Below are 27723 nucleotides of genomic sequence, written 5' to 3'. Positions count from 1 at the left end.
AGTGTTTTCATCTGCAAATTGGCAATTCTCAAATCAAGGAAATGTTTGCAGTGGTACTCAAAATACATCCTAAGTGATTAAAAACCATGTATAGTAAGATTAGCCTCTTTAAATCTAAAAGAAATGAATTTTTAAAACCCAAGGTAAATTTTAAGGCTCATTGACATTTATTTTGAAAATAATTGACTTTGAAAGTCATGAGATTCTTTGTTATTTGATCTTTGAACACATGATTTTTTAATCCAAGAAAATATTTAAAAGACAGTTTAATTTTATCACTGCTTTTACCTTGAGATGGGACAATCACTTCCTATTTTTATTTTTTTATTTTTTTAGTCACTTCCTATTTTTAGAAGTCTTTTTTAAAATTATACCACAGATCAGTAATTATATGTGTGATTAATAATTTCAGTGATTTAAAATTATTATGCTTAATTATATGATTAATTATACAATTTATAATTACATAATTAGCAGCTATACATGTACTATATAGTTAATATATAGTTTTATAAAAGCAAAAACAAGTATCTCATATATAATTGATAGTTAAGTTTAGCAAACACTGGCTCAAAGAGGAGACAGAGATAGGCTTCCTTTATTAAACACATAGCCACTTTGTTCCTGATGGCAGTACAGTTCGAACAGTCAAAGGTTCATAGCAACCAAGTGAATGCTGAATCAAGAAAAAGGCAACTTAAAAATGGCAGCAAAGCTTTGTAGTTTTTTCATTTGTCCTTGCTCCATCCTCTCCCAGTTCTAAGGCAGGCTTGAAAGTAGGAGCCCATATTGTGAGTATCTGTCCCTCATTCTGGAGAGAGGAGAGCAGATCAGATGTTATTAGAAAATTATTATGTATGTATGTTTGAACCTACCTGGTAGCTACCTGTAGGATTGACACAAGATGCTCATCTCTGTTACACATAACTCCTAACCAACTCAGACTAGAAAAGCAAATTACATCTGTGATAAGATTTTAATATCCTTGGGGCACCTGGGTGGCTCAGTCATTTAAGTGTCTGACTTCTGCTCAGGTCATGATCTCATGGCTGCATCAGGCTCTGTGCTGATAGCTCGGAGTCTGGAGCCTGTTTCAGATTCTGTGTCTCCCTCTCTGTTTCTGCCCCTCCCTGTCCATTCTCTCTCTCTCTCTCTCTCAAAATAAACATTAAAAAACTTAAAAAAAAAAGAATTTAATATCCAGAATATTTAAATGATTCCTACAATTCAACAGTTTGGACATAGGCAAAGTACTTAAGAGATTTCTCCAAAGAAGACAGACAAGGGGCAATAAGCGCATGAAAAAAACACTCAACATCATTAAGTCATTAGGGAAATTGATAGGATAGCTTTAATAAAAAAATGGAAAGTAAATGCTGGTGAAGATGTGGATAAATTGGAACCCTTGGACATTGCTGGTAGGAACATAAAATGGTGCAAGCACTGTGGAAAATAGTTTGACGATTCTCAAAAAGTTAAATATAGAACTGCCATATGATCTATCTAGGTAGATACCCACAAGGATTGAAAATTGAGGCTTAATCAGATATTTGTACATTAATGTTTAATGCAGCATTATTCACAATAGCAAAAGGTAGGAACAACCCCGTTGTCCATCAACAACTTTGGTATGTATATACAGTGGAATATCATTCAGTTATGAAAAGGAATGAAGTTCTGATACATGCTACAATATGGCTGAACCTTGAAAGCAATATGTTACGTGCAGTAAGCCAGACACAACAGGATAAATACTGTTTAAATCCACTTATGTGAAATAACTAGAACAGGTAAATTTATAGAGACAAAAAGTAGTTAGAGATTACCAGAGGCTAGGAAAAGAGAGGAATGGGAAGTTACTGCTTAAATGAGTACAGCATTTCTATTTCGAATGATGAAAAGTTTTAGAAATAGTGATGATGGTTGTAGAACATTGTGAATGCAACTAACACCACTGAATTGTACACTTAAAATAGTTAAAAATGGCAAATTTTTATTTTTTGTATTGTACCACAATAAAAAATTATAATATGAAAACCCTCAAACTTATGGGGTTTAGCTAAAGCTGTTGCTCAAGAGTAATTTATAATCTGAAATGACTATTAGAAATGAAGGCTCCATCTGGATATTAGAGAATATACAGCAAATTTCCATCTGGAATGATTATAAAAAGAATGTAGGAAGAGAATAATAAGAGCAGAAACAAATGAATTAGAATGTAAACATAAGGTAGAATCAAAGCCAAGAATTGTGCCTTTAAAAAGGCTAATAAAATTGATTACCTCTGGTCAGAATGGTATAGTGTAAAAGAGAATGAATGCATAAATAACCAATTTTAGGAATGGATGATAAGATATCACTGTAGATCATACAAATGTTTACTAGATCATAGCAAGATATTGTGAATAATTTGATACAAATAAATTTGAAAATTAGATAAATTCTTAAATAGAACTATTTACCAAACTGGCATATGTAGAAACAGAAACATAAATGTTTCTATAACTTTTAAAGATATTACACCTATAATTAACCTTTTTCACAAAGAAACCTACATAGCTAGGTGGTTGGTGAATTTTACCAAACATTCAAATAATAACCCTGATCTCACATAGTTTTGCAGAGTGGGAAAAGAAGAAACACTTTCCAATTGATTGTAATCAGATCAGTATCTGAGTAGGGTAAGAACCTTATAGACTAATTTTTCTCTTGAGTTTAGCTACTGTAATCTGAAATTAGTTAATATCAATTCCAACAGTGTGTGAGAAAGATAAAAATCTGACTAAATTTAACTTATTCTAAGAATACAAAGTTGTTTTAACATTAGAAAATCAGTAAGTGTAATTCATCCGATGAACAGAATATAATAGAAAAACTGTATGAGCAGAAAAAAACAATTGGTGGAAATCAACATCACTCTAAGATTAAAAGAGGATTAGCAAATTAGGAATAAAAGGAGTTTACAGTAACATCATAGTTAATGGCAAACATTAAACACTTTACTTATATTAAGAAGACAGGAATGCTTGCTATAACAACTTCTCTTAATAATTGTATTGGGGACACTAGCCAGTGCAATAAGGCAAGAAAAGTAAATGAAAGTTGTTAGGATTGGCAGTAAAGAAATAGAACTTTTATTATTACCAGATGATATGATTGTGTATCTAGAGAATCCAAAGAATCTATGTATAAATTATAAGAGTAAGTTCAGCAGTGTTGTTGGATGTGAAGTCAATATACAACATTAATTGTATTTCTGTAAATTAGCAACAATTAATGAAAGTTTTAAAATAATTTGTACAAGAGCATATAAAAGTAAGTAACTAATGAAAGAGGTATAAAACCTCAACACTGAAAAAAAACTATTATCAATAGAGTTTTTAAAAACCTAAATAATTGGAAGGATGTGCCATGTTTATAAAATTGAAGACTCAGTATTGTAAACATGTCAAACTGATTTATAAATTCAGGATAATCCTAATCAGAATCTCAGCCAGTATTGTTTATTATGACATTTGACAAGCTTATTCTAAAATGTATATGGAAATGCAAAGTACCTAGAATGGCTAAGACAATCTTTAAGAAGACCAAAATTGGAGACATATTCTTTAGGATATGAATACTTATTATAAAGCTGTAATAATTAAGATATTGTGGTTTTAGCACAGAATAAACAAATGGATTTATGAAATAGGATGGAGCAGATCTTTTCAACCAGAAAATTTAAACCCTAATGGCCTACGGCATCTGTAATGAATTAACTTACTTCCTGTGGATCTAAAACAATGCCTGCTATGTACTGTCTATGAGAGAATTAAAATATAGACTCCGTTTTCTGTGAGGCTTAGTTCTCTTATGGAACCCCAGTTGAGGAACGATGGGATGGGATATTAAAAAATGGATCCATGCATATATACACACTTAAACTTTATGACACTGCAAATCCCTGGCACTACAATGGTAGTGCAGAACATTCAGAAATGGACATTTTTATAAAATGGTACTGCATCAATTAAATAGCCATATATACAAAAATGAACTTGATTTTTTTACCTCATTCTACACACAGAATTCAATTCTTGAATGATTATAGTCTAAAAGTCAATGGTGAAACAAAATTTTGAGAGACTAACAAAAGAAAATAACTTTATGTCTGTGCAGTAGGCAACATTTCTTAAAACATGACACATAAGTCATTGACAATGAAGAAACAGATGGGTGAATTAGAAAACTTCTCTTCATCTAAAGAAACAGCTATAAGAGTAAGTACAGACTGGAATAAGATATTTGCAATGATTGTAACTAACAAGAGACTTATATTAAGAACATACAAAGAACTCTTCTGTAACAAGAAGTAGACAATTTAGTCTAAAAGTGGGCAAAAAATTCTTGAACAAAAACTTCACAGAAGATGAATGACTTCACAGAAATGATTCAAACATATGAAAAGGTCTGAGTTTCATTTTATTAGGGAAACAAAACCACAGTGATATTTTACCCACAAGAGTGGTTAAAATGAAAAAGAATGACATGACTAAAAAGTGTTGCTGGGATGTGTAGCAGTGGGAGTACTGAAGCACTATGAGTGTAAATCTCTGTACAGAGCATGGAAAGCTGGCATTTTCTATGAAATTTGAATACAGCCTACCCTGTGACTCCGAAATCTCATTCCTAGGTATATATCCAGTAGAAATCTGTGCATTTGTCCTTCAAATGAAAGTCATTTATTTACATGTTAGTTGTTTGGAACTTGATGCACTTTGTTTTGGAGAGGTAATATTATAAATTGGGATTGGGTATGTACATTGGCTTACTAATATTAGTACCTAACTCTAATCCAACAAAAACTCTTGTAAATATGTCAGCTCCTTAGAGTAAAATATGTGGACTAACCTAGAAACTTAATCCTCACTTATATTATTACTTTTATGAAAGAAGACAATCTTGTGTCCCATACATTTACAACTACAACAGTGAGGGCAAGAAGGACACATCACAACACCAAGAATAGCTCTCTTCCCTACCCATGATTATCTCTTTGGAGGTTTAGGGTACTTCTAAATTGTTTATAATTAGGTGAGTGCCTCTGTTCTAGTAAGAATTAAGATGTGCTTTAAAAAAATTTTTTTAATTTAACTTAATTTTTTGAAACAGCATGCACAAGTCAAGGAAGGGGAGAGGGAGAGGGTGACAGAGAATCTTAAGCAGGCTCCATGATCCACACGGGGGCTCCCATGACCTTGGGATCATGATCTGAGCTGAAATTAAGAATCAGATGCTCAGCTTATAGAGCCACCCCAGTGCCCCAAGATGTGCTTCTAAGTGACATCTAAGTACCCTTCCGACTCAGAATTCTCATATTCAGAAATATGACTGGCACATTAAAATGAAAAGTTGTGTATGGCATATTATTTTCCACTATAGTTAGGGAAGGGATAGATTGAAAAGCAGTTCAGAGGTTTTCTGAGGGCGATCCTCATTTTTAACAGGTAAGTAAACAAGCCCAGAGAAGTGAAGCAAACTTACCCATGGTCATTCCTCTCCATCATTAATCATCAAAAAATAGTCATGGCTTTCAGAGTGTTTACAACCCTTCCACTATAGTTCTTGTAGCTCAATAGTGTCGGTAGCTGGACAGAAATTTTAACCAATATTGCTAAAGCATCTTCTCTGAGTCAGGCACTGGCAAAAAGATTTTTAGTGGTGATTATTGGAAATAAAACAGTTGTTTGTCTGGAAAATTAATTATAATGCCTCATTTTCATTCTGATTTTTCTTTGGATGAAGAGAGAAAAGAGTATTACTTTCAAGATATTTAATATAAATATACATTTAGAAAAAAATTATTTTAAATTTCAGGTACAGATTTTTAAGATGAAAATGTGGTCCTCAATTTTAAATTTCTGTCTTTTTTTTTTAAAACAGTATTGAGCTCAGAGAATTGGAGAAGAAATTAAAAGCAGCTTACATGAATAAAGAAAGGGCAGCTCAGATTGCAGAGAAGGATGCCATTAAACATGAGCAAATGGTAATCATGTTTCTGGTCATTATGTTTTCTATATTTTTAGCTTCATTTAGAAAATCAACAATAGACCAATTTTTTGAAAATTGCTACATACTATGAAGAATTTACACTGCTAGATTTCTTAAATACTTTTATGCTTTTCAGATCCTTAAGGTATAGAAACTCAGAAATTATTCAATAGTGAGCCTTGTTTAATTTAATATTAGAGCCTTTCAGAGACACAAAGAATGTGGTTGCTGTTTAGAATGAATAGCTATACTCAGTAAGTCTGAGCATTCTTTGTGGTCTCTGACTGATAATTCTTTGACAAACCAATACAGTACAAGTTGTTAGTGTGATCAATTCATTTTAGAATGTTACTAGGTTTTTCATTTGTTAAATGTTTTAAAAAGTGAAGTATTTTATAATTTTAAGCAGGAAACTTTCATGTTTTGTAAGTAGCTATCTCTTTATCTTTTTCCTCTATGTTTATTCCCTTTTCTAACTCCTGACATACTGCCAGATTCAGGGCAAGAGTTACTCCTGGGCAAAGGAGTTTTAGACACACTCACTAGTGGTGCTACAGTAAATGTAAAATAGGGTTTATTGAGTTAATTCTGAAAAGCAGTGTGCACACCATCACTTGAGCCCTCATGGTCCCCTGGAAAGGCTAGACATAGATGAAAAGGTCTGATTGCAATAGTACACAATCTTTTCTCTCGTTTCTCTATTAATACGTAAAGCATTTTGGTTGTAGAGTTTCCTCTCTCTTGGATCCCTTTCAAGGATTATAAGCTATTAAAGAGAAGAGGTAGAGGTAAATGTTGTGGCTTTTAAAGTTATATTTTAGGTTAAAAAGAAAAAAAAAACAAGTTGCAGAAAAATCAAGTTGGAGAGAAATACACATCACAGACCGTCTTTATTTTTTAAAAACTGTATATTAACATATGTGTATATATATCAACACATATATGTTGATGCACACATACAATTAGAGGAATAATATCAAAATACTTAACCAGCACAATGCAACATAGGCATCTCATAAGAATAGATGCTGGCCACAGTGATGTGCATGCATGTGTGTTAGTATAGGAAAAGTCTGAAGGGTTGCACAGCATGCTGTTAACTGGGATTGCCTTTCACGTGGCAGGTGGTAGGAGAGCATGAGGAGACCTCATTTCCTAAGCCATGTAGTTCTTTTCTACCCTTTCAAAAATAAAGTGGAACTGGGGCAACTGGGTGGCTCAGTTAGTTAAGCTGAGCTAGAGTTGGTCCAACTCTTGATTTTGGCTTAGGTCATGATCTCATGCTTCGTGAGATCAACCCCACATCTTTGTGAGATTTTCTCTCTCCCTCTCTGCTCCTCCCCTCATGTTCTCTCTTTCTTTCTCTCTCAAAATAAATAAAATTAAAAACAAAAAGTAGAACATAAACAGTGTACTCTTTGACCAGTAGTTTGCAGTTTTATTCTGATCATTGAAGTTTTTCCAGGTAGTTGTACATTTAAGTCTGACTCCTGAAAGAATTGCCACTATTTTCTAAATAAAGTGAGTCCACAAAAATTAAAGTCAAATAGTCCTACAATTTGACTAGGTGTTGAGATACCTAGGTGCCAATATGGGCTCTGTCTGAGCTTTAGTCTTCTTAAATCTGTGAAATGAGAACATTGTATGTCTATTAAGTGTGTGGCAGTGTGTACATAAATGTTTTTGTCATTTCACATTTTTTTAAAGAACCCAATACAACACGTACTAAGAAAGTAGAAAAGAAAAAATTTTGGTCAAGTCATATTCATAGTGTATATGTTAAAAGCCTCAATTAGATTAGGAATGGCATTCACATTCGCATTTTAATCTTTTCTTGTCTATTTGATGCTATTTGGTATGTGATCATAATGGTCGAGGGTAATAAAAATTGCCTCAGTATATTTAATTTACAACTTATTTTGTTAAGTGATTTAAAAATGCTCAAAACAAATAAGAGGTTTAACCTAGTTAAGAAGTAAGATTGTCTCGGGGCGCCTGGGTGGCTCACTCGGTTAAGCGTCCGACTTCAGCTCAGGTCACGATCTCACGGTCCGTGAGTTCGAGCCCCGCGTCGGGCTCTGGGCTGATGGCTCAGAGCCTGGAGCCTGCTTCCGATTCTGTGTCTCCCTCTCTCTCTGCCCCTCCCCCATTCATGCTCTGTCTCTCTCTGTCTCAAAAATAAAAAAATAAACGTTAAAAAAAAATTAAAAAAAAGAAGTAAGATTGTCTCTAACTCAGGGAATGGTCTTCAATGAGTGAATTAAAAGCTACAGAAAACAGGCACAATGATATATGTGACTCTTTTAAGTTAAAGTGATTATAAAGGGCATTTAATAAATGAGAAATGAGAGACTTCAAAGGCTGGTGGCAAGAAAGAAAGTTTAGGCTGAGAGAAACTTCAGAGTTGCTCAGAGCTGGTTAATAGGAGACTTGTCTGAAAAAGAGTACAATCCTTACTGTAAAGGGCAGCTGATACATAATGGAGCTAAAAATTGCCTACATGACTTTTAAATAAAAGGAAAAGATTACTACTGCTTTTTTTTTTAAAAACAGTTATTAGGGGCGCCTGGGTGGCGCAGTCGGTTAAGCGTCCGACTTCAGCCAGGTCACGATCTCGCGGTCCATGAGTTCGAGCCCCGCGTCAGGCTCTGGGCCGATGGCTCGGAGCCTGGAGCCTGCTTCCAATTCTGTGTCTCCCTCTCTCTCTGCCCCTCCCCTGTTCATGCTATGCCTCTCTCTGTCCCAAAAATAAATAAAAAACGTTGAAAAAAAAATTAAAAAAAAAAATAAAAACAGTTATTAATAAAGTACCTCAAATTTTTTCAAATTTTTGCTGTTTTTCAAATGCGGAGTTTTTCTAATTTTCTCACACATGGAGTTATTAGTTACACTTATCTTGTATTTCCTTGAGATCTACTTGAAGGAATGGGAAAGCACCTTTAGGGTTTGACTCATCATTCAAACCCTTCAAGTAACAGTGACTTACCTTTGCATTTACCTGGACAGATGAAAATATTTTATGCAGTACACTTTATAATATTCAATTTCACCTGTTTTGAAATATTCTATCAGACTGCACTCACATTTGAAAGTAGAAAGATGAATTTTGTTTTCATAACAGAAACGTGATGCTGAAATAGCCAAAATCATGATGGAAGAACACGAGAGAGCAATAAAGGAAGAGAATGCTGCAGAGAACAAACGGAATAAAGTAAAAGCACAGTATTATCTTGACTTGGAGAAACAACTTGAGGAACAAGAAAGGAAAAAGCAGGAAGCTTATGAGCAGTTACTGAAAGAGAAACTCATGATTGATGAAATTGTTAGGAAAATCTATGAAGAAGATCAATTGTAAGTTTATCCCAGTTTCTTTACATGCCTAAAAATTGAGATGAGATTTATGTCAGGCTTGTTGTGAAGAGGAGAAGCACCTGAACAGTGCTGAATACATACGAAGTCTTCAGGAAGTATTACGATCACATAAACGGAGTCCAACTCCTGTTTATCTTTGTGAGCATTATAATAATCTGGTAACAAATGCTTATTAAGTAACAATGATTAAACCTTTGTTTTCCTTAAATGTGCCCATATCGTGTCAGAGGACTTGTCTTCTGATCATTTCTTTGCTAGACAACTGAAGTGTAGTGTACTGCTAGGCTTATGTAAACAGGTTGGTGCCTTTCTGAAGTGAGAGGCATAAAACTTCATTAATAGGTTAGAGGAAAGGTATAAGTAGTATTTTACTTGGAAAATTCATACCTGTCATTATATTTAGCAGTACATAGTGGACACTCAAAATGTTTGTGGTATGAATGAATGAATAAACTATAAATAGAAAGGCTGTTTTTTCCCACATTATCAACTGAAGGAAATGACACATTTTTATATTTATATTATTTCTTGTACTATTAAACTGTACTCAACTATTGCTTTTTTAGGGAAAGACAACAAAAGTTAGAAAAAATGAATGTAACTCGAAGGTACATAGAAGAGTTTCAGAAAGAGCAGGCTCTCTGGAGAAAAAAGAAACGTGAGGAGATGGAAGAAGAAAACAGAAAAATCATAGAGTTTGCCAACATGCAGCAACAAAGAGAAGAAGATCGAATGGCAAAAGTTCAAGAAAATGAGGAAAAAAGGCTGCAGCTTCAGAATATGGTATTAAAATAGCCACTTTAACAATGGAGAAATTCAGAAATACTTGATATAGAATTTGTTTCTTATTAATGTTTGTGTGTTTCTTTAAAAATTTGATAGCTGACTCAGAAATTGGAAGAAATGCTGCGGCAACGTGAAGATTTGGAACAAGTGAGACAAGAATTATACCAGGAAGAACAAGCTGAAATACATAAGATGAAACTAAAAGTAAGTTTTGTAAATGGAAAGAATGATTAACATAGAGAAGAGTATCATTTTGAGATGAAGCAATAGAAAAATAGTAGATTTAAACCCAGCCATATTGATAATTACATTATGTGTAAATAGCATAATCACTGCAATTAAAAGAGAAATTTTCAGGCTGGATAAAAAAGTCATACCTAGGTAACAGTCCACAAACTGCATAGAAAGTATGATTCAACTGTGTTATCTATAAGACACACAATTTAAATATGAAGACATATAGTTTAAAAACAAAAGGATGGAGAGAGATATACTAAACATTAATCAAAAGCAAGTGGTGTTGGAAATCATGGTAAATTCATCTAGAGGATATAAAAGTCCTAAAGGGTGGATGAACCTAAATAAAGTTTAAAATGCATGAAGTAAAACTGAAAGGAGAAAGAGACAAATCCATAATTACAGTTCAAGATTTCAGTATCCCTTCTCATTAATATATAGAATAAGTAGTCCGAAAACCCCAGGATATGGTGTTCAACAACATCAAAAACCTTGACCACAAGTCAAGATGACTGGCCAGTTTTCTAATTGTGTTGTTAATTTATCGTAGAGTTTTGAGAGTTTTTTATGTATTATAGATATTAGTCATTTGTCAGGTATGTGGGTTTCATATATTTTCTCTTGGTCTATAGCTTGTCTTTTTATCTTTTTAACAGGGTCTTCTTCCAAGCAAATGTTTTCAGTTTCTCTGAGGTCCAATTTGCTAATTTCATTTTTTTTAGATCATACTTTGGTATCAATTCTAGGAAGTCTTTGCTTAGATCCTGAAGAATTTCTCCTTTTTTTCCTAAAACTTTTTTCCTTTTCCATTTAAGTCTGTGATCTATTTTCAGTTAATATTTTGTGTGGGATGTGAAACTTAGGTCAACGGTTTTTGCTTTTAGATATTCAGTTGCTCTACATCATTTGTTGAAAAGATTTTCTATCCTACATTGAATTGCTTTTGCAACTTTATTAAAACACAGTTAAGTATATTTGTATGGATCTGTTCCTGGGATCTCTATTTTGTTCTGTTGATCTACGTATCTGTTCCTCCACCAATACCAGACAGTTTTGGTTACTGTAGCTATATAAGGCTTCAAATTTGCTTTAGCCTTTCCATACATATTTAAAAAAATTTTTTTTAATGTTTATTTATTTTTGAGACAGAGAGAGACCGAGCATGAACGGGGGAGGGTCAGAGAGAAAGGGAGACACAGAATCTGAAACAGGCTCCAGGCTCTGAGCTGTCAGCACAGAGCCTGACGCGGGGCTTGAACTCAGACCGCGAGATCATGACCTGAGCCGAAGTCGGACACTTAACTGACTGAGCCACCCAGGCACCCCAGCCTTTCCATACATGTTTTTGAATAATCTTGTCTCTAAGTACAAGTAAGTCTTCTGGGATTTTGAGAGGAATTGCATTAAATCTAAGTATCAATTTGAGGAGAACTGACGTGTTCACTGTTGAATCTACCAGTCCATGAACATAGTATAATTCTCCATTTATTTAGATCATCTTTGTATTTTTTCTTGTCTTTCATAGTTTTCATCGTACAAATCCTGTATGTGCTTTGTTTTTATATTAAATATTTCTTTTTTTTGAATAATTGTAAATGGAATTTCAGTTTTAATGTCAGTGTCCACGGACTCATTACTAGTGAATTCACTTTTTTTATATTTATCTTGTATCTCAGAACTTTGCTGTATTCATTTAGTACTGTAGGAGTTGTTTTTCTTTTTTTTTTTTTTTTACCTACCCAGTTATGTTTTCTGAGAATAGGGACAGTTTTAATTCTTTTTTATCTGTATCCTTTTTATTTCCTTTTCTTGCCTTATTGTTCTGGCTAAAACTTCTAGCATTGTCTACCACTGTTATGAGTAAGAGTGATGAGATAGATATCAGCTTTCTTTGTTGTCTGTCTTCAGGGAAAGCATTTTGTTAATTGTAGTTCTGTAGATAGATGCTCTTTATTAAGTTGAGGAAGTTCTCTTCTAACCCTATTTTCTGAAGATTTTTATCATGAAGAGATATGAAGTTTGTCAAATGCTTTTTTATATCTATAGATATAGATATCTATATCTATCTATATAGATATCTATTTATATCTATAGATAAGGTTGTGTGTTTTTTCTTTACTTTGGTGGGTTACATTTATTTTTTTTTGAATATTGAACCAGTCTAATCACTGGAATAAATCCCACTTTGCATTGGTGTATAAGTCTTTTAATATATGGCTGGATTCTATTTTCTAATATTATGCTAAGGATGTTTTCATCCATATTCATGAGGAATATTGCTTTTTAGTTTTCTGTTTTCATGTTGGTATCAGGGTATTATGATCTTCATAAAATAAATGTAGAAGTGTTCCCTCCTCTTATGTTTTCTGGAAGATTGTGTAAAGTTGGTTTTAATGCTTTGTTAAAATGTTTGGTAGTTTTTTCCAATGAAACCATCTGGCCCTGGAGTTTTATTTTTGAGAGCTTTAAATTATTAATTCAGTGTCCTTAATAGTTATAGATTAATTCAAATGATCTTATTTCATATTTGGTTACTATTAGTGATTTGGGAAAGTGATCCATTTTGTCTAAGTTGTCAAACGTGTATGTAGAATTACTCATACTGTTCCCTTATTATCCTTTTGATGTCTGCAGGGTCTCCAATGCTATCCCATGTTTCATTCCTGATATTGGTAATTTGTTTCTTTGTTTTTTTGGTCACTCTTGCCTCAGGTTTTTCAAGTTAACTGGCTTTTATTATCAGTTTTCTTAAAGTATAATTGACATATAAACTTGTAAGATATTTAAAGCATTATGGTGATTTGATATATGTTTATTTTGGGGAATGATTCTCCCATCTAGTTAATACATCTATCACCTCACATAATTATTTTTTTAATTTCTTTTTGAAGAGAGCACTTAAGTTGGACTTTTAGCAAATTTCACTTATATAATACAGTGTTATTCACTTTAATCACCACATTTTACATTAGATCTTCAGGCCCTATGGCTGAACTTTGTACCCATTATCAACCTCTTCCTATTTCCCCTACCCTCCAGTTTATTATTTTCTGTCTCATTATATACAAAAACTAACTCAAAATAAGTGTGACAAACAAAAAGGATGAAACTACAAAATTTCTAGAAGAAAACAGAGGAGAAAGTCTTTACGACCTTGAGAAGGGTGAAGATTTTTTTGGTACAGTAAAAAAGGCATGATCCATAAAGGAAAAAGTTGCACATTGGGTTTCATCAAAACTAACAATTTCCTAACACCGTTAGGAAAATGTAAATGCAAGCCACAATCTGGGAAATAGTATTCTGTATGTGTATCTTACAAAAACCTTTTATTCAGAATATAAAAAGAACACTTATAACTCAATAATAGAATAATAAAGAACTATTTTTTTTAATGAGCAAGAAGTTTGAACAAAGACTTCATACAACAAATACATGAATAGCCAAGTATGCAATAGATTGTTGGTTATTAGCATTATTTTTAATATTTTTCACCTATAACAAAACATCATTTTAGATAAACTTTTTCATCAGTGAGGAGGAAATAGTTACCATGTATTGATATCAAAACCCTGTTGGGTGTATATTCTTAATGATTACTGCATGTAAGAATGTAAATATAGGAGCATCTGGGTGGCTCAGTTGGTTAAGTGTCCGACTTCGGCTTAGGTCATGATCTTGTGGTTCGTGGGTTCAAGCTCCACGTTGGGCTCTGTGCTGACAGCTTAGAGCCTGGAGCCTACTTCTGATTCTGTGTCTCCCTCTCTATCTGCCCCTCTCCCGTTCATATCAAATTACCCAAAAAAGAATAAAATGATGGATGAACGTGTAACAGGTATACATGGACCAAGGGGAAGCAAATAGTCAAGGTTAGCATCAGATAGATAGAACATCAAATGAATCCCAGATATCATAGATGAAAGGTACAGTTGACAATGAGGGTATTACAGGATAAACATTTAATCTTCTATGTAACATTGCATTGAAGTACATAACTTTAAAATTTTTTTAATGTTTTATTTAGTTTTGAGAGACAGAGAGACAGAGTGCAAGCAGGGGAAGGGCAGAGAGAGAGAGGGAGATGCAGAATCTGAAGCAGGCTCCGGTCTCTGAGCTGACAGCACAGAGCCCAACGTGGGGCTCAAACTCACAAACCGTGAGATCATGACCTGAGCCAAAAGTCCATGCTTAACTGACTGAGCCACCCAGGCGCCCCTGAAGTACATAACTTTAAAAGCTATTAAACTTCCAAAGAAAATTTACCAGAATAATACAAGGGGAAATGGTATTTGTCATCACTAGAAATTAATGACAAATATTTTCATCTTCTATCTGAAAATCTAAAAATATTATTTTCAGTTATTATTGGTTGAAGAGGAAATTTGTAGGTAATTTAGAGGATGAGATTAGTACACATCAAAATCTTATCAGATTTATAAAACTGATCTCTGAGGCAATTAATCTTTTAAAAATTTTTTTTTATATTTTATTTTTTTAATGTACCTCCAAATTAGCATTTGTGCAACAATGATTTCAGGAGTAGATTCCTTAATTCCCCTTACCCATTTAGCCCATCCTCACTCCCACAACCCCTCTAGTAACCCTCTGTTTTCCATATTTAAGAGTCTCTTATGTTTTGTCCCCCTCTCTGTTTTTATATTATTTTTGCTTCCCTTCCCTTATGTTCGTCTGTTTTGTATCTTTTTTTTTAAAGATAGCCATTTGGCCAGCAATTGTTTTTTTTTTTTTTTTTTTTTTTCAACGTTTTTAATTTATTTTTGGGACAGAGAGAGACAGAGCATGAACGGGGGAGGGGCAGAGAGAGAGGGAGACACAGAATCTGAAACAGGCTCCAGGCTCCAAGCCATCAGCCCAGAGCCTGATGCGGGGCTCGAACTCACGGACCGCGAGATCGTGACCTGGCTGAAGTCGGACGCTTAACCGACTGCGCCACCCAGGCGCCCCTGTTTTGTATCTTAAAGTTGAGGCAATTAATTTTTAACAAGAAATATTAGAAAAAATTATCCAGGCAGCCAACTCAGTTACTTAGAAAAACAATACAAATTCAAGTATGGGGCAAGAATATGGAAGGAAATGATAAAGATACAAGTGGAAATTTACCAAAATCAGGAAAACCTATTAGAATTAATTAATCCAATTATTTAGTATTGGGTGGTAAAGCTTTTACTCTGGAAAAACATACTAAAAAGGAAAGCAAAAACAAAACTAGAAAGACTAAAAGGTCTGTAAAGAAAAAAGATTAGAAAATAATGAACGGTCATTCAATTGTATACTTATAAAATGGGACAATCTTAATGGTACTATTTTCTGCATTAAAAGTATAGTGATTTCAAAAAATGTAGAAAAAGCCAAAATAAGATTACTAAGGATATATCCCATGTGAAAAGCTTGCTGTGCCCTGCCTCATACCCTCTTAGCCTCACCTCTAATTTCAGTGGCAGCTGTGGAGAACACTTGTGAGGGTTTACACTGACTGTGGTTGACAGTGTCCTAATGGGTGGTGCTGTTGGTGGGGGCAGGGAGTGAACACCCTCTGAGGCATCCCTCAGCCAACAATGGACAGGAATTAAGGGATAAATGCTTCCTGTCAGCCTTGAGGACAGACCTGAAAGAAGCTTCATGCATTCCTCACAAGATTCTGGCAGGATTAAGCCACACTTGCCCACATAGTAACCAGTTCAGTGATGTACCCACGTGTTGGCTTTTCTCCCTTCCCTATTTCTCTCTGCTTTTCCCTCACTGCTGCTTCCTGAGATCTCTCTCTCTCTCATAAAATATGTATACGCAAATATTTGTGTAAGATTATGCTTTCAGAGGAGAACCCAGACCAAGATACCTCTAAAAGTTTCCAGGCTCAAAGTAGTTTTTTCAGCAAATTATTTCAAACCTGCAGTGAACAGCTATTTCTCAAACCACATTATGGGCTTTAGAATGTAGAAAAGTTTGGAAAATTATGCAGTTCATATTACATTAATATATATTCCTGATCCAGGCATATCAAAGAGTATAGGGACATTTTTCTAGTTGAAAAAAAATACAGTGAATGGTGTTTTGTTTTGTTTTGCTAACATTTCCCTGATTTTTAGTCAGATGTCTTTACCGTTGATTGGATTAAACTAAAATTTGTATGGGAGATGGATGCCAGGAAATGTCAACAGTTCATTTGGTTCTATGTGTATTTTTTGTGTGCAAGGTATTAGGATAAACTCTGGAGGAATTCAAAGCTGAGACAATATCTGCCTTCAGTGAGCCTTCTGACTTCTATATATAATACATAGAGATGAACACAAACTATAATATCATAAAAACACTGTACCCAGCATCCCAAAGGAAAATAATATATAAGATAAATAAAATAATAAGAAATAATATGCCCTCTAGGAATTTATTTTTAGTGAGGAGATAATGCATGTATCTGAAGTAAAATTAATGATGGGAAAAATAAATGGTATCAGAGGCCCAAAAGAGAGAGATGTATGAATTAGAGTGACTTTCTGGAGGAGGTAGGTTTTGAACAGATTAGATAGAGGTAAGTGAAGAAAAAGAAGTGGAACATTCAAGATAATTAACAAATAGGTGGAACAAACAGCTGATATTCCAGATTGGGTGGCTTAAAATCCACTCCTATACTTTTTTGTCTTACTTTGTTATAAAAGCTATAAAGTTAAAACCACATTTCTTTTAGCTAGAATTCTTCATAGGACCTAGGTTATCTTCCAAGTTACTCTCCACCTCAAGGTGTGAAGATAGAAGTGGGCAAAATGAGGTCATAGTCACATGTAGAAGACTGGGTCTTTGGGAGTAGTTTTGGTAGAGTTATCATCATGGTAACTTTGAGCCATGATGGTTAACTCTACCGAAGACAGATGGTAACCAAGACAGTGGCTGGCTCCTTGGCCATCCTGGAAGTTCTCTCATACCACCTGCTGGCCTATAGTAAATCCCTTATAGCTTCTGTTACCTGTAAGAAACCTGACCAAACGGCTGTTATTAAGGCAATATTTTGATTGCCTTGAGGATATGGCTTACCTCCTGGAAATTGTGTTTGAATTAGGCAAGGCTGGTTACAGTTGAGAAGGAATTGTATCAGTCCTAATTGGATAGATGATAAAGCAAAAATAGTAAAATGTTACTAATAGTACCTAGGTGTTAGGTAGATGAGTGATCACTGTAAACTTCTATTTTCCAGTTATGTTTGAAATTTTTCATAATGTTAGGAAAATTAAAGCTTGTAGGAAAAGATTTGAACTACTCCAGGTAAATTTGAATTTTCCTGAAAAACTTGTGATTGTCACTTGTAGATTATTATTCTGAAAAATATTTCCCAGTAATTTGAATCATAATTTCAGGCAAGATTCTAGAATGATTCTTTGTGGGTACAAATTTCACAGACCACAGATTTAATGATCTCAGTTATGCAAAAAAGTTTTTATGTCAGCTCCTTTCAAAATAGATACAAATTAAAATTTAAAAATAAAAGAAGGCAATCCAAAGTAACATGTCCTTTATCCAACTAGTGTTAACAGGGTGAGGGAAAGTGTTATCTTGAAAAGGCTTAATTTTTCAGGCTTTATTTCATATTGTAACACTGCACTTAACCAAACTCTATCCATCATTTCTTTATAAATCGGTTGTAAAGAAACAGTTACTGAATCAATGTTTATACGGATTGTTGTTTAGGAGGAAGCAGAAGAGAAATTAAGAAAGCAAAAGGAGTTGAAACAAGATTTTCTAGAACAAATGGCCCTGAAGGAACTAGTACTCCAGGCTGCAAAAGAGGAAGAGGAGACCTTTAGAAAAGCTACGCTCGCTAAGCTTGCTGAGGATGATCGAATAGAACTGCTGAATGCTCAGAAGCAAAGAATGAAGCAGCTAGAACACAGGAGGGCTGTGGAAAAGCTTATCGAAGAGCGTCGCAACCAGTTCCTTGCAGACAAAGTAAGAAAAAGTGTTCATTTTTGTTATCACTGAACAGTAGTCAGCTCATCTATTCATCCACTCAGCATTTAACTGAGACCCTTTTATGTGCCAGGTGATGTTAGATATCTGCTTACTAGTCACATGGCATAGACATTTTCTGACCATTTATTTATGCATCTAGAATGTATTTATTGATGCTTTCTATGTGCTAGACACCGTTTGGTGTTGAGAACATATGTACAGCTAAGTCTATGACATCTATGATTTTATTTTATCGTCTTGGTTAAAGAAAATATATAAAAACAATCATTGTAAAGATATGTCAGGTACACGTGACAATAATTATACAGGTATGGGCATCTTGGTGTGGTAGACAGGGCACAGATCATGAGTGCCCTGGATGCTATTTTAAGGAAGGTGGTCTTTATCCAGGGGAACCCACTGAAGAATTAAGAAAGCTATCTGATAAGATCTGCACTTGGAAAGATGACTTGAGTAGTGGTACTGGGGGTACTGCCTGGAGTGAGACCAGAGACAGGGAGATCAGTTAGGACATTACTACCATCAGTCCATGATAGGTGGGGAAAGCCTGTGCAAATAGAGAAGGGGGCCCTGTGAGAGATGTTAGGGAGATAGACTTGATGGGGCTTGCTGACCAGTTAGCAGGGTCTGGAGAGGTGAGAGCAGGATTATGCCTGCTACTACCACTAAATAATACTATTGCTTCCATCTTCAGTGAGTGAGTGGGTGATGTCCTAAAGAAAACAAAGAAAAATAGATTTCAAGGGGGTATATAATTCCATTTTGTCCACATTGATTTTGAGGCCGCAGGGGTTGATTTCTTAGTTGGAAATATGGATTTAAGAGTTGGAGATGGAACTCGGTTTGTGCCTTTGGACACATTGATTTATCTATTTTATGTTTGACTTATAAAACTGAAATAATACTTAATCTGCCACACTAGATTGTTGTGCTTTAAGAACCAAATAAGAGGGGCACCTGGGTGGCTCAGTCTGTTAAGCGTCCGACTTGGGCTCAGGTCATGATCTCATGGTTCGTGATTTCGAGCCCCGCGTCAGGCTCTGTGCAGACAGCTCAGAGCCTGGAGCCTGCTTCAGATTCTGTGTCTCCCTCTCTCTCTGCCCCTCCCCCACTCACACTGTGTCTCTCTTTCCTTCAAAAATAAATAAATATTAAAAAAATTAAAAAAAAAAAAAAAGAACCAAATAGGATAACGTATAAGTGCTTTGTAAAGATAAACGCTCTAAATATGAAGAGTACAGATTAGGCATAGGGTAAATATTTTAAAATAATTAATATAAGTGGTAGTGTAACAACTAACATTTATTGAGCTTTTACATATGTCATTCAACTATTCTAAGCTCATTTCAAGCAAATAACCTTAACCTTTCAACTCTATGAGTTAGGTAGGTCGGGGTTTTATAGCAAGTAAGTGGCAGAGCTGGAATTAAGTTAATTGATATCCTAATGATGATCTTTTCCAGTATGGGTAGGCAGAAAGAAATCTCAGGATATTCTTGTAATCAATAGATACTGATCTGCTAGACATTCTGTTGAGTATTGGTGAGAGAACCAAAATAAATACAAGTTAATTCTGGTACTTTCTAGTGTAGTACAAAAAATGGGGTATAGATTCCCAAAACACTCAATTATATATAAAATTATACTGATAATACATTTCTTAAATGTACAGTGTACATTTATAGAATTTGGTAGTTATAATTTACCAATTGTGCAGTACAGTTGACCCATGAACAACATAGGGGATAAGTAAGGGTGCTGATACCTCCCCCAAACCCCACCCCAGTCAAAAATCCACATAAAATTTTTGACTCCTCCAAAACTTAACTAATGGACTTCTGATGACCAGAAGCCTTCCTGATAACATGAAGAGTCACCTGGCACATGGGGTGCCTGGGTGGCTCAGTCAATTGAGCATCTGACTCTTGATTTCAGCTCATGTCATGATCCTAGGGTTGTGGCACTGAGTCCCACATTGGGCTCTGTGCTGTGCATGGAGCCCTGCTTAAGATATTCATATTCTCTCTCTCTCTCTCTCTCTCTCTCTCTCCCCACCCCCACTCCCTCTCCCCGCCTCTGTCCCTCTCCCCAGCTTGTGTTCTCTCTGTAAAATAAAAAAATAAAAAAGATTATCTTATTTTAAAAAAGTCAATTAGCACACATTTTATATACATATTATAAACTATATTCATATAATAAAGTAGCTAGAGAAAACAATCTTATTAAGAAAATCATAAGAGAAAATATCTTTATGGTACCATATTATATTACCGAAAAAAATCTGCAGGTAAGTGGACCCACTCAGTTCAAACCTGTGTTGTTCATGGGTCAACTGTGCATTTATGGCAGAACTATGTGGGTTTTCCTGGAAATACATAAAAGATGAATAAAAGCAGAAGAAGGCTATTCTAAGTTGGCAGCATATGGAATTACCCACAATGAGAAACTTGAGTGATAGGCAGAGGAGTTTAGACATGATACAATAGGAAATTGGTGATCACAACATGGTCTTAGGAAGAAGAGAATGTAGTGATTCAAGAGTGAGGTGATGAGGACCTAGAATAGGTTAACAAAGCATGGAAGAAGCAAGAAAGGAAGAGTTTAAATATTTTTAAAGGAATATGAGACTGGTATGTTTTGTTTTGTCTTGTTTTGTTTTGTTGGTGGATCATATAGGGTAGACTGGAGGAAGGAGTCAAAATAACTCCAAGGTTTCAACTAGGAGAAACTCAAAGAATACCAAGTGCTGTTATGTTTTGAGTCAGAGAAAAAAGATAGTTACTTCAGTTTATATCATGTTGGGCTTGAAATAGAAATACAAATTGAAAATATCTTGAAGGCACTGGACTCAGAGGAGCAAAGCTTAGGTCAAGTTTTCCTAAACTTACATATCTGGCATTAATTAGTACACAGAGATTCCAAGAATATATTATAATGAGAAACAATCAGAGGGCCAATGATGGAGTCTCAGCGAACATTCTTATTTAGGAGTAGAAGGAGGAGGAAAAAAACAATGACAAGACCAAGAGATGGTCAGAAAGGCAAGAGAATCTGGATGGTTGTAGTCACAGAAAACCAAGCGAGGTCAGCTCTTTTTTTTGTCTGCTCCATGAAGGGGGGAGGGGGGATACTTGGAGTTCAATTTTTAGGTCTCTTCTATTCTTATTCATTTCATGCTTTTGTTCTGATGCCATATTTCTAGCTGTCTAAATGATATAGTTGGAAATCTTGTAGGTGCCTTAGAATTTAGTTTCCAAAAGTGAACATTCCACACAAACTTTTTACAGTTTCTGTAGCCTGAATCTTGGTTAAAGACAGCATATTCAGTCAGTTACCCAAGTCTATGACTTTGAAATCATCCTGGACTTTTCCCCATTCCTATCTAATAATTTTTAGTCAGCCACCAAATTCCATTGACTTCATTTCAGTAATAAGTCTTAAATCCAGTTTCTTTTCTTAATAACTTAGTTCAGACATTTAATACCATTCCTGTGGACTACTGAAATTGTTATCTACTGGTCTCCATATGACTAGTCCATCTGCTACTAGTTATAATGGGCTTAAAAAATTCATTATGTCCTCCTCGTACTTAAACCTAAGTGGATTCCTACAGCATAAAATCCCAATTCCTTATCTTTGATATAAATCAGTCATGATCTACTCTAACCTTTAAGGGTTAACCTTTAAGCACCTAGCATTTTGCTTGACAAGTGGTGAATAATAAATGTTTGTTGAATCAAGGAGGGTGATCAACAGTGTCAGACAAGCAGAGCAGTCAAGGAGGATGAAAATTAGAAGACTTTTGAAATGATCAGAAGGTGTTGAATACTCCTTGCGTAGAAAGAGGTAGAAACAGTGATAGACCGTCCCATCTCATGGCTTACAGAGCTAATTAAAAGCTCCTAGAAAAGTTAGCAAGGCAACTATACATGGAAATCACATAAAACCACCTAAAGCATAGATACTTCTACAATTTATGTCTTAATTTTCTTAATTTTTTCTAATGTAAATATTCCTAATATAAAGCTGTGTGCTAAAAGTGTCTGTGAGATTGGGTCACATTTTTCTTGCCCAAGAGCAAGGGTGGATTTTCATGATCATGGAACACATTAATCCCATAAGGCTCTAACTCTGTTTTTTTAGATTTCAGATATATTCCTAAATAGGTAACTACAATTCTGTCTACGTCTAAAAAAATCATATGGTTTGTCAGACAAAATATAAAACTCCCCAGGAAAGACTTACCTAATACCAGTTCTATTGAGTTTGTCTAAATGGACAAATTGGTTTCATACTTTCTATTTACCCTAATTTACTCTGAAAGTGTTTTTTAGGATAAATATTTAATGTGTTTGCCACATCCCAAGTAGAGAAATCTTATATTCTACCCCAAATAGAGACCGTACATCATTGGACAAAAATCTAACAACTGACCTTTCCTCACAATGTTTGAGAATTTTTTTTTGCATCTCCTTTTTATAAAGAACAGATCAGTTAGGATTAGGTTTGGCTGCAGGTACAGAGCATCAAATTAATAGTGGCATAATAGATAGTTGTGGCTTCTGTAGCCTATAGCCTTTATCTTCATGGTCTAAATTGGATCTTCACCCTTCATGTTTCAAGTAGCAGATGGAAGAGTTGAAGAGAAACAAAGTGGGTGTATACGATTGATTCCTGGAATCTGCCATATGACACTTTTGCTTATAGTCCATTGGCAGAAACCAAGTCCTGTTGTGATCACACATGATTATAAGGGAGCCTTAGAAATATAGTCTCAAAATAAATTCAGGTATAACGATTCCATGCCAGATTCTATAACTTTATATCATCTTAGAAAATAAGTAAGAGCCACTCAACTCTTTGATTCAATAACAAGATGGGTAGAGAGTGTCTTTTCTCAGCTACCAATGCTTCTTCTGATTCTGTAATGCAAATAAGGTAATATCATAGTAGACAAAATAGTCTCATTAGAAGCCATTAAAGGCTTAAGTGGCATTGGATATGGCTGTGTCCTAGCATCCTTCTTTATCTTTATTTGGTAACTATGAAGAGTTTTGAAGAAATTGTGACCCTAGGAAACTACTTATTGCACAGACCAGCTCAACATTAATACTACTTTAATCCTATGTAGGAATTCATCACTACTTCAGTGGCCTGCCTTTAGCACCCTTCCCTTTACAAGAGATTATTTGGATACAATGCTGTAAGAGTTCTTTTAAGCCCTAAAACTTTTAAAACTGGCCATCTCTTCCATAGCATGTGGCACAGAATTTTGGTGCGGTTACATGAGAGCATTCAGAACTGTTGCCTGAGAAACACTGGTTCTCCTGTTAGAACTCTTGCTGCTACTCCTGTGCTTCATATGGGCTCTTAAAATCTTTAACATACATGGAAATATTTATCTTTTAGATATCCCTATTCTGTTTCATCCAGTTTTTGGTTTTGTTTTACACTGAAAGCTGCCTTCAGCAATTGGCATATGGTAAACATTACATAAATATTTGAATTAGGAAGTCCCTTCTTTGTACATTTTTTACTTGGTGATGAAGATACTGTCCTGAAGACATATACTTGCCTCCCTAAAATCCCAGCCATGCCTATTTTTTTGTATCCTTAAGGGAATAGTGACTGTAAAAAAGAGATTTGTGTATATATAATAAATATAAAAGATATATATACTACATAATATTTTCTGAAGTTAGTGTAAAAAATAGTTCAATTTTATCTAATCCACTGCAAGATGGCTTTATTTGACGACTTCTTAAAATATTAATGTATTCTGTGTCAATAAAATTTCATTTACATTTCCAGCAACGTGAACTGGAAGAATGGCAGTTGCAGCAAAGACGACAAGGATGTATTAATGCAATTATTGAAGAAGAAAGACTAAAACTTCTCAAAGAACATGCTACAAAATTACTAGGATATCTTCCTAAAGTAAGTGAGATTTAATTCAAGGTATAATCTTCCTAAACTCTAATAATGGGGAAAAAAACAGAGGGCCTGGGTTTCACTTACTTGTGGCTGTTATAAAGCAGCAGTGGGATCGGAGGCAGTCATTGAACATCTGTCTCTAAAATTAGAGTTGGTCTTGGCACATTTTTTTTCTTTTTTCTTAATGTTTATTTTTGAGAGAGAGACAGAGTACAAGCAGCAAAGAGTCAGAGAGAAAGGAGACACAGAATCTGAAGCAGGCTCCAGGCTCTGAGCTGTCCACACAGAGCCTGACTTGGTGCTTGAACTCATGGACTGTGAGAGCATGACTTGAGCTAAAGTTGGAAGCTTAACTGACTGAGCCACCCAGGTGCCCCAAATCTTGGCACATTCTTAAAGTAGGAGCTAGATTTACTGAATTTAAATTTTAGAAGTTCTTTTTCCCTTTTGGTGTAGGAAGTCTAAAACTAAACTACCCTAAAGCAACCGTGATACTTTTTGTACAGGAAACTCTTGTAATTGGTAACACTGATAACAGACACATGCTTGAACCAAGTCCGAGACAGAGCTGCTGTATAATGGGAGGTTATAAGTAGGTACTAAGTAATCTATTTTTAAAAGTACTTCCAGAAGGTAACAGATTTTCATGTATAAGTGGAATACATTCTGACTATAAATGAAGTAACAATGGATTTTCCTAAGCCCCATAAACATCTGGACTCATGTAAATAAAATTTACAACCTTCAAATAGAAATGTCATTTGATATTTTATTCCATTGTAAGAATAAAGTGCTTATTTTGGGTTCAGTCCAGTGCTAAGGAAAGAGAAAGGGAAATATATGAGTAATTATTGCTTGCCCACAGGATGTTATAGTCTAATTGGCTGATTGGATTAATGAATATGAAATGATACACTGACAAAAGCTATAAGAAATTCATTTCAAAAAAATTAGACTATAAATTCTGGAGAATCTCAGTTTAGATACTTTTAAAAGGAAATAAATGTGGAGATAGGGAGAGTCTAACAAACCTGTTCTGCCAAAATGATTTTAATTTTTAGGTCCTAATGGCCCTAAATGACCTAAATTATTCTTTAGCTCCTTTAAATTACATAAGTAAATATTTAAGAGCCTTTTATTGTGTACTGTAAGGAAAAGAAACGTAAATAAAAGCATCAAGAATTTCAAAGGGCTTGCTTAAAGGGCATGTAACTCCAAACCTGGAGTCTTTCCTGCAAGACAATGTTTGCTGATCAACCATAGAATGGAGGTGAGAGCCAATCCCACGCATGAATCTGGCAAAGCTCAGTCTCTTAACTCTGACTGCTCTCATACCTTATGAAATTCTCATTCAGCCAATCCAAGCAGTGGTACCTGAGGTAGTAAAATAGAATTCCAGATTCCTATTACAAATTCCTATACTGGAGCTGATAAATAAATCAGGAAATCAGGTCAAAGATTTCATTATACATAGAGTAATAATTTTCAGAGACTAGTGATATTATTTGTAAACCTATGAAATAGATTTCATTATCTTGGAGATAACTTTACAAATTTTTGTAGTCTATATGTTAGTCTTAGAAGCATTTAGTTAAATATTCTGGCATCTGAAGTAACTCACAAAATATTTTTCCTGTAGGGAGTATTTAAAAAGGAGGATGATATCGATATGCTTGGTGAAGAGTTTAGAAAAGTATATCAGAAAAGGAGTGAAATTTGTGAAGAGAAGTGATACCATCAAGATTTGGTAAAACCTGGATTGTTTTGTTTTCACCACTAGATGTCAGTGTGACTTTTGTTTCACAGGTCAGTGATAGAATCCATAATCTATTTGGATTTTCTAAAGCAACTCTGTATTTCATCATTTGTAAACAATTATCTATAAGAAAATATTTGTTTTCTGATAAAATTAAATTGCAGAATATTTTTTATCTATAAAATTAATTGCTATTAGTCAAATTCTTGTTCTTGTACTGATAATTTGAACAGCTGAGTTACACACCACATTACAACATTTCCTTTATATAAATACAATACAGCCAAACCCAGGAGACTAACTTTTCCATACTACTCCTCCTGCTCAGAGCTTGGTATTTGTGTTTAGGGAAAGTATCTTTTTCTTTCTACTATAAGGGAAAAGAATAGTAAAGAGTGAGGAATTTCAAAGTGGTTTATTGTCAATAAGAACTTAAATGACAGTTTATGTGCTAGTACTGTTTTTATTAATTAGAGCTAAATCACCAGAGCATAAAATACTTCATGTAAAAAGGCAAGTGCTCACAATTTTCTAATAATTTTCTATCCACCCCAAATCTAAACAGGGAATTTGTTGCAATTGCTTTGATTTCATTATCAAATATCTTAATTATTTATAAAGAGTAAAAATAAATCATTAAAACTTTAAATAAAATGTATATGGGGCACACAGTCAGTTATACAGACTAATTAAAGTAGGTCACTTATCAATTTCCCCATTCAAGTGCCTTCATAAATTCCTCTTCGGTGAAAGACAGCATCTTGGCAGCTTCAATATGCATCTGTGTTTGTAACAAATCAATATTGTTTTAGCATTAAGAGTAGACCACAGGACAACACGCAGTTGATAAAAATGTGTATATAAATATGCTATCAAATGATAAGCTCTGTTGGAATGTGTACTCTAATCCCAATAAACATATTTGAAATAATTACATTCAAGGGTCAGCCTGTAAAAGCCTATTTGTCCATGGTGGTTACTGAATCAACCTGTTGAGAGAACACTTCAGTAGTATTTTAATACGTAACCTTTGCAAAAAGGGAAAGTGGCAGAGCCATGGCTTCGAATCTTCTCACCACCAGGTAATTCATGTGTAGAGAAGGGAAGAGTGATTTGGAATCCATTTTCACTCTTCCGTGTTTAAAGAGGCAAACCAATCCAATAAGATAATAGTATATTATACTCTTGTATATACTTTCTGTTATTAGGGAGTACCCATACTGTATTTACCAGTCCCATTTTCCACATTACTAATTTATCTGCCTGAAAATATCCATTTGCTTGGATGACATCTTATGTAGAAATCTTATTATGTATGTTCTATTGGTAAAATTTTGTACCTAAGCATATCAAATACATCTAAAAATATCTACAATTTAACTGTTTTTTTTAGAATAGACTCACCTTCTGCCTTTTTAAAACATCAATTAATTTTAACTGCTTCTTGAACCCTATCATTAATTCTCCTTTTTGTTTTTCTAGCTTCTTGTTTTCAGACTTTAATGCTTCAATTTTTTTGTGGTCTTCATTGGCTATATCCTGCACAAGGAAAAACAAATCCCAAATAGTCTTCAAATTATAAAAACTATAGTCACTTTGTAATAACTACCTTTAAAATATAAAAT

At 34.5% G+C, this 27723-nt stretch overlaps 2 protein-coding genes across 4 annotated transcripts in view; one reads left to right on the top strand and one right to left on the bottom strand.

The window, feature by feature from the left end:
* Nucleotides 1-27039, top strand: part of MNS1 (meiosis specific nuclear structural 1) — a 48330-nt gene extending 21291 nt beyond the window's left edge. Inside the window, exons 4-10 of the mRNA XM_086710758.1 lie at nt 5926-6028; nt 9155-9384; nt 9972-10188; nt 10288-10395; nt 18127-18384; nt 24220-24345; nt 25982-27039. Of these exons, the coding sequence (XP_086566884.1) occupies nt 5926-6028; nt 9155-9384; nt 9972-10188; nt 10288-10395; nt 18127-18384; nt 24220-24345; nt 25982-26074 (1135 nt within the window). The 3' untranslated portion in view covers nt 26075-27039. The remainder of the gene's footprint in view (nt 1-5925; nt 6029-9154; nt 9385-9971; nt 10189-10287; nt 10396-18126; nt 18385-24219; nt 24346-25981) is intronic.
* Nucleotides 26499-27723, bottom strand: part of TEX9 (testis expressed 9) — a 63782-nt gene continuing 62557 nt past the window's right edge. For all 3 annotated transcript variants that reach the window (XM_025919724.2, XM_086710761.1, XM_086710760.1), the window contains 2 exons: nt 27503-27637; nt 26499-26879 (listed from right to left, as the gene is read on the bottom strand). In XM_025919724.2, coding sequence (XP_025775509.1) covers nt 26805-26879; nt 27503-27637 — 210 coding nt within the window. In that variant the 3' untranslated portion in view covers nt 26499-26804. The remainder of the gene's footprint in view (nt 26880-27502; nt 27638-27723) is intronic.

This window comes from Puma concolor, chromosome B3 (assembly GCF_028749965.1).
Source record: "Puma concolor isolate L17-30 chromosome B3, mPumCon1.1.hap2, whole genome shotgun sequence".
In the NCBI taxonomy this organism is placed as follows: Eukaryota; Metazoa; Chordata; class Mammalia; order Carnivora; family Felidae; genus Puma; species Puma concolor.
The sequence above is the reverse complement of the archived record's forward strand: the minus strand, read 5'-3'. Positions and strand labels throughout refer to the sequence as shown.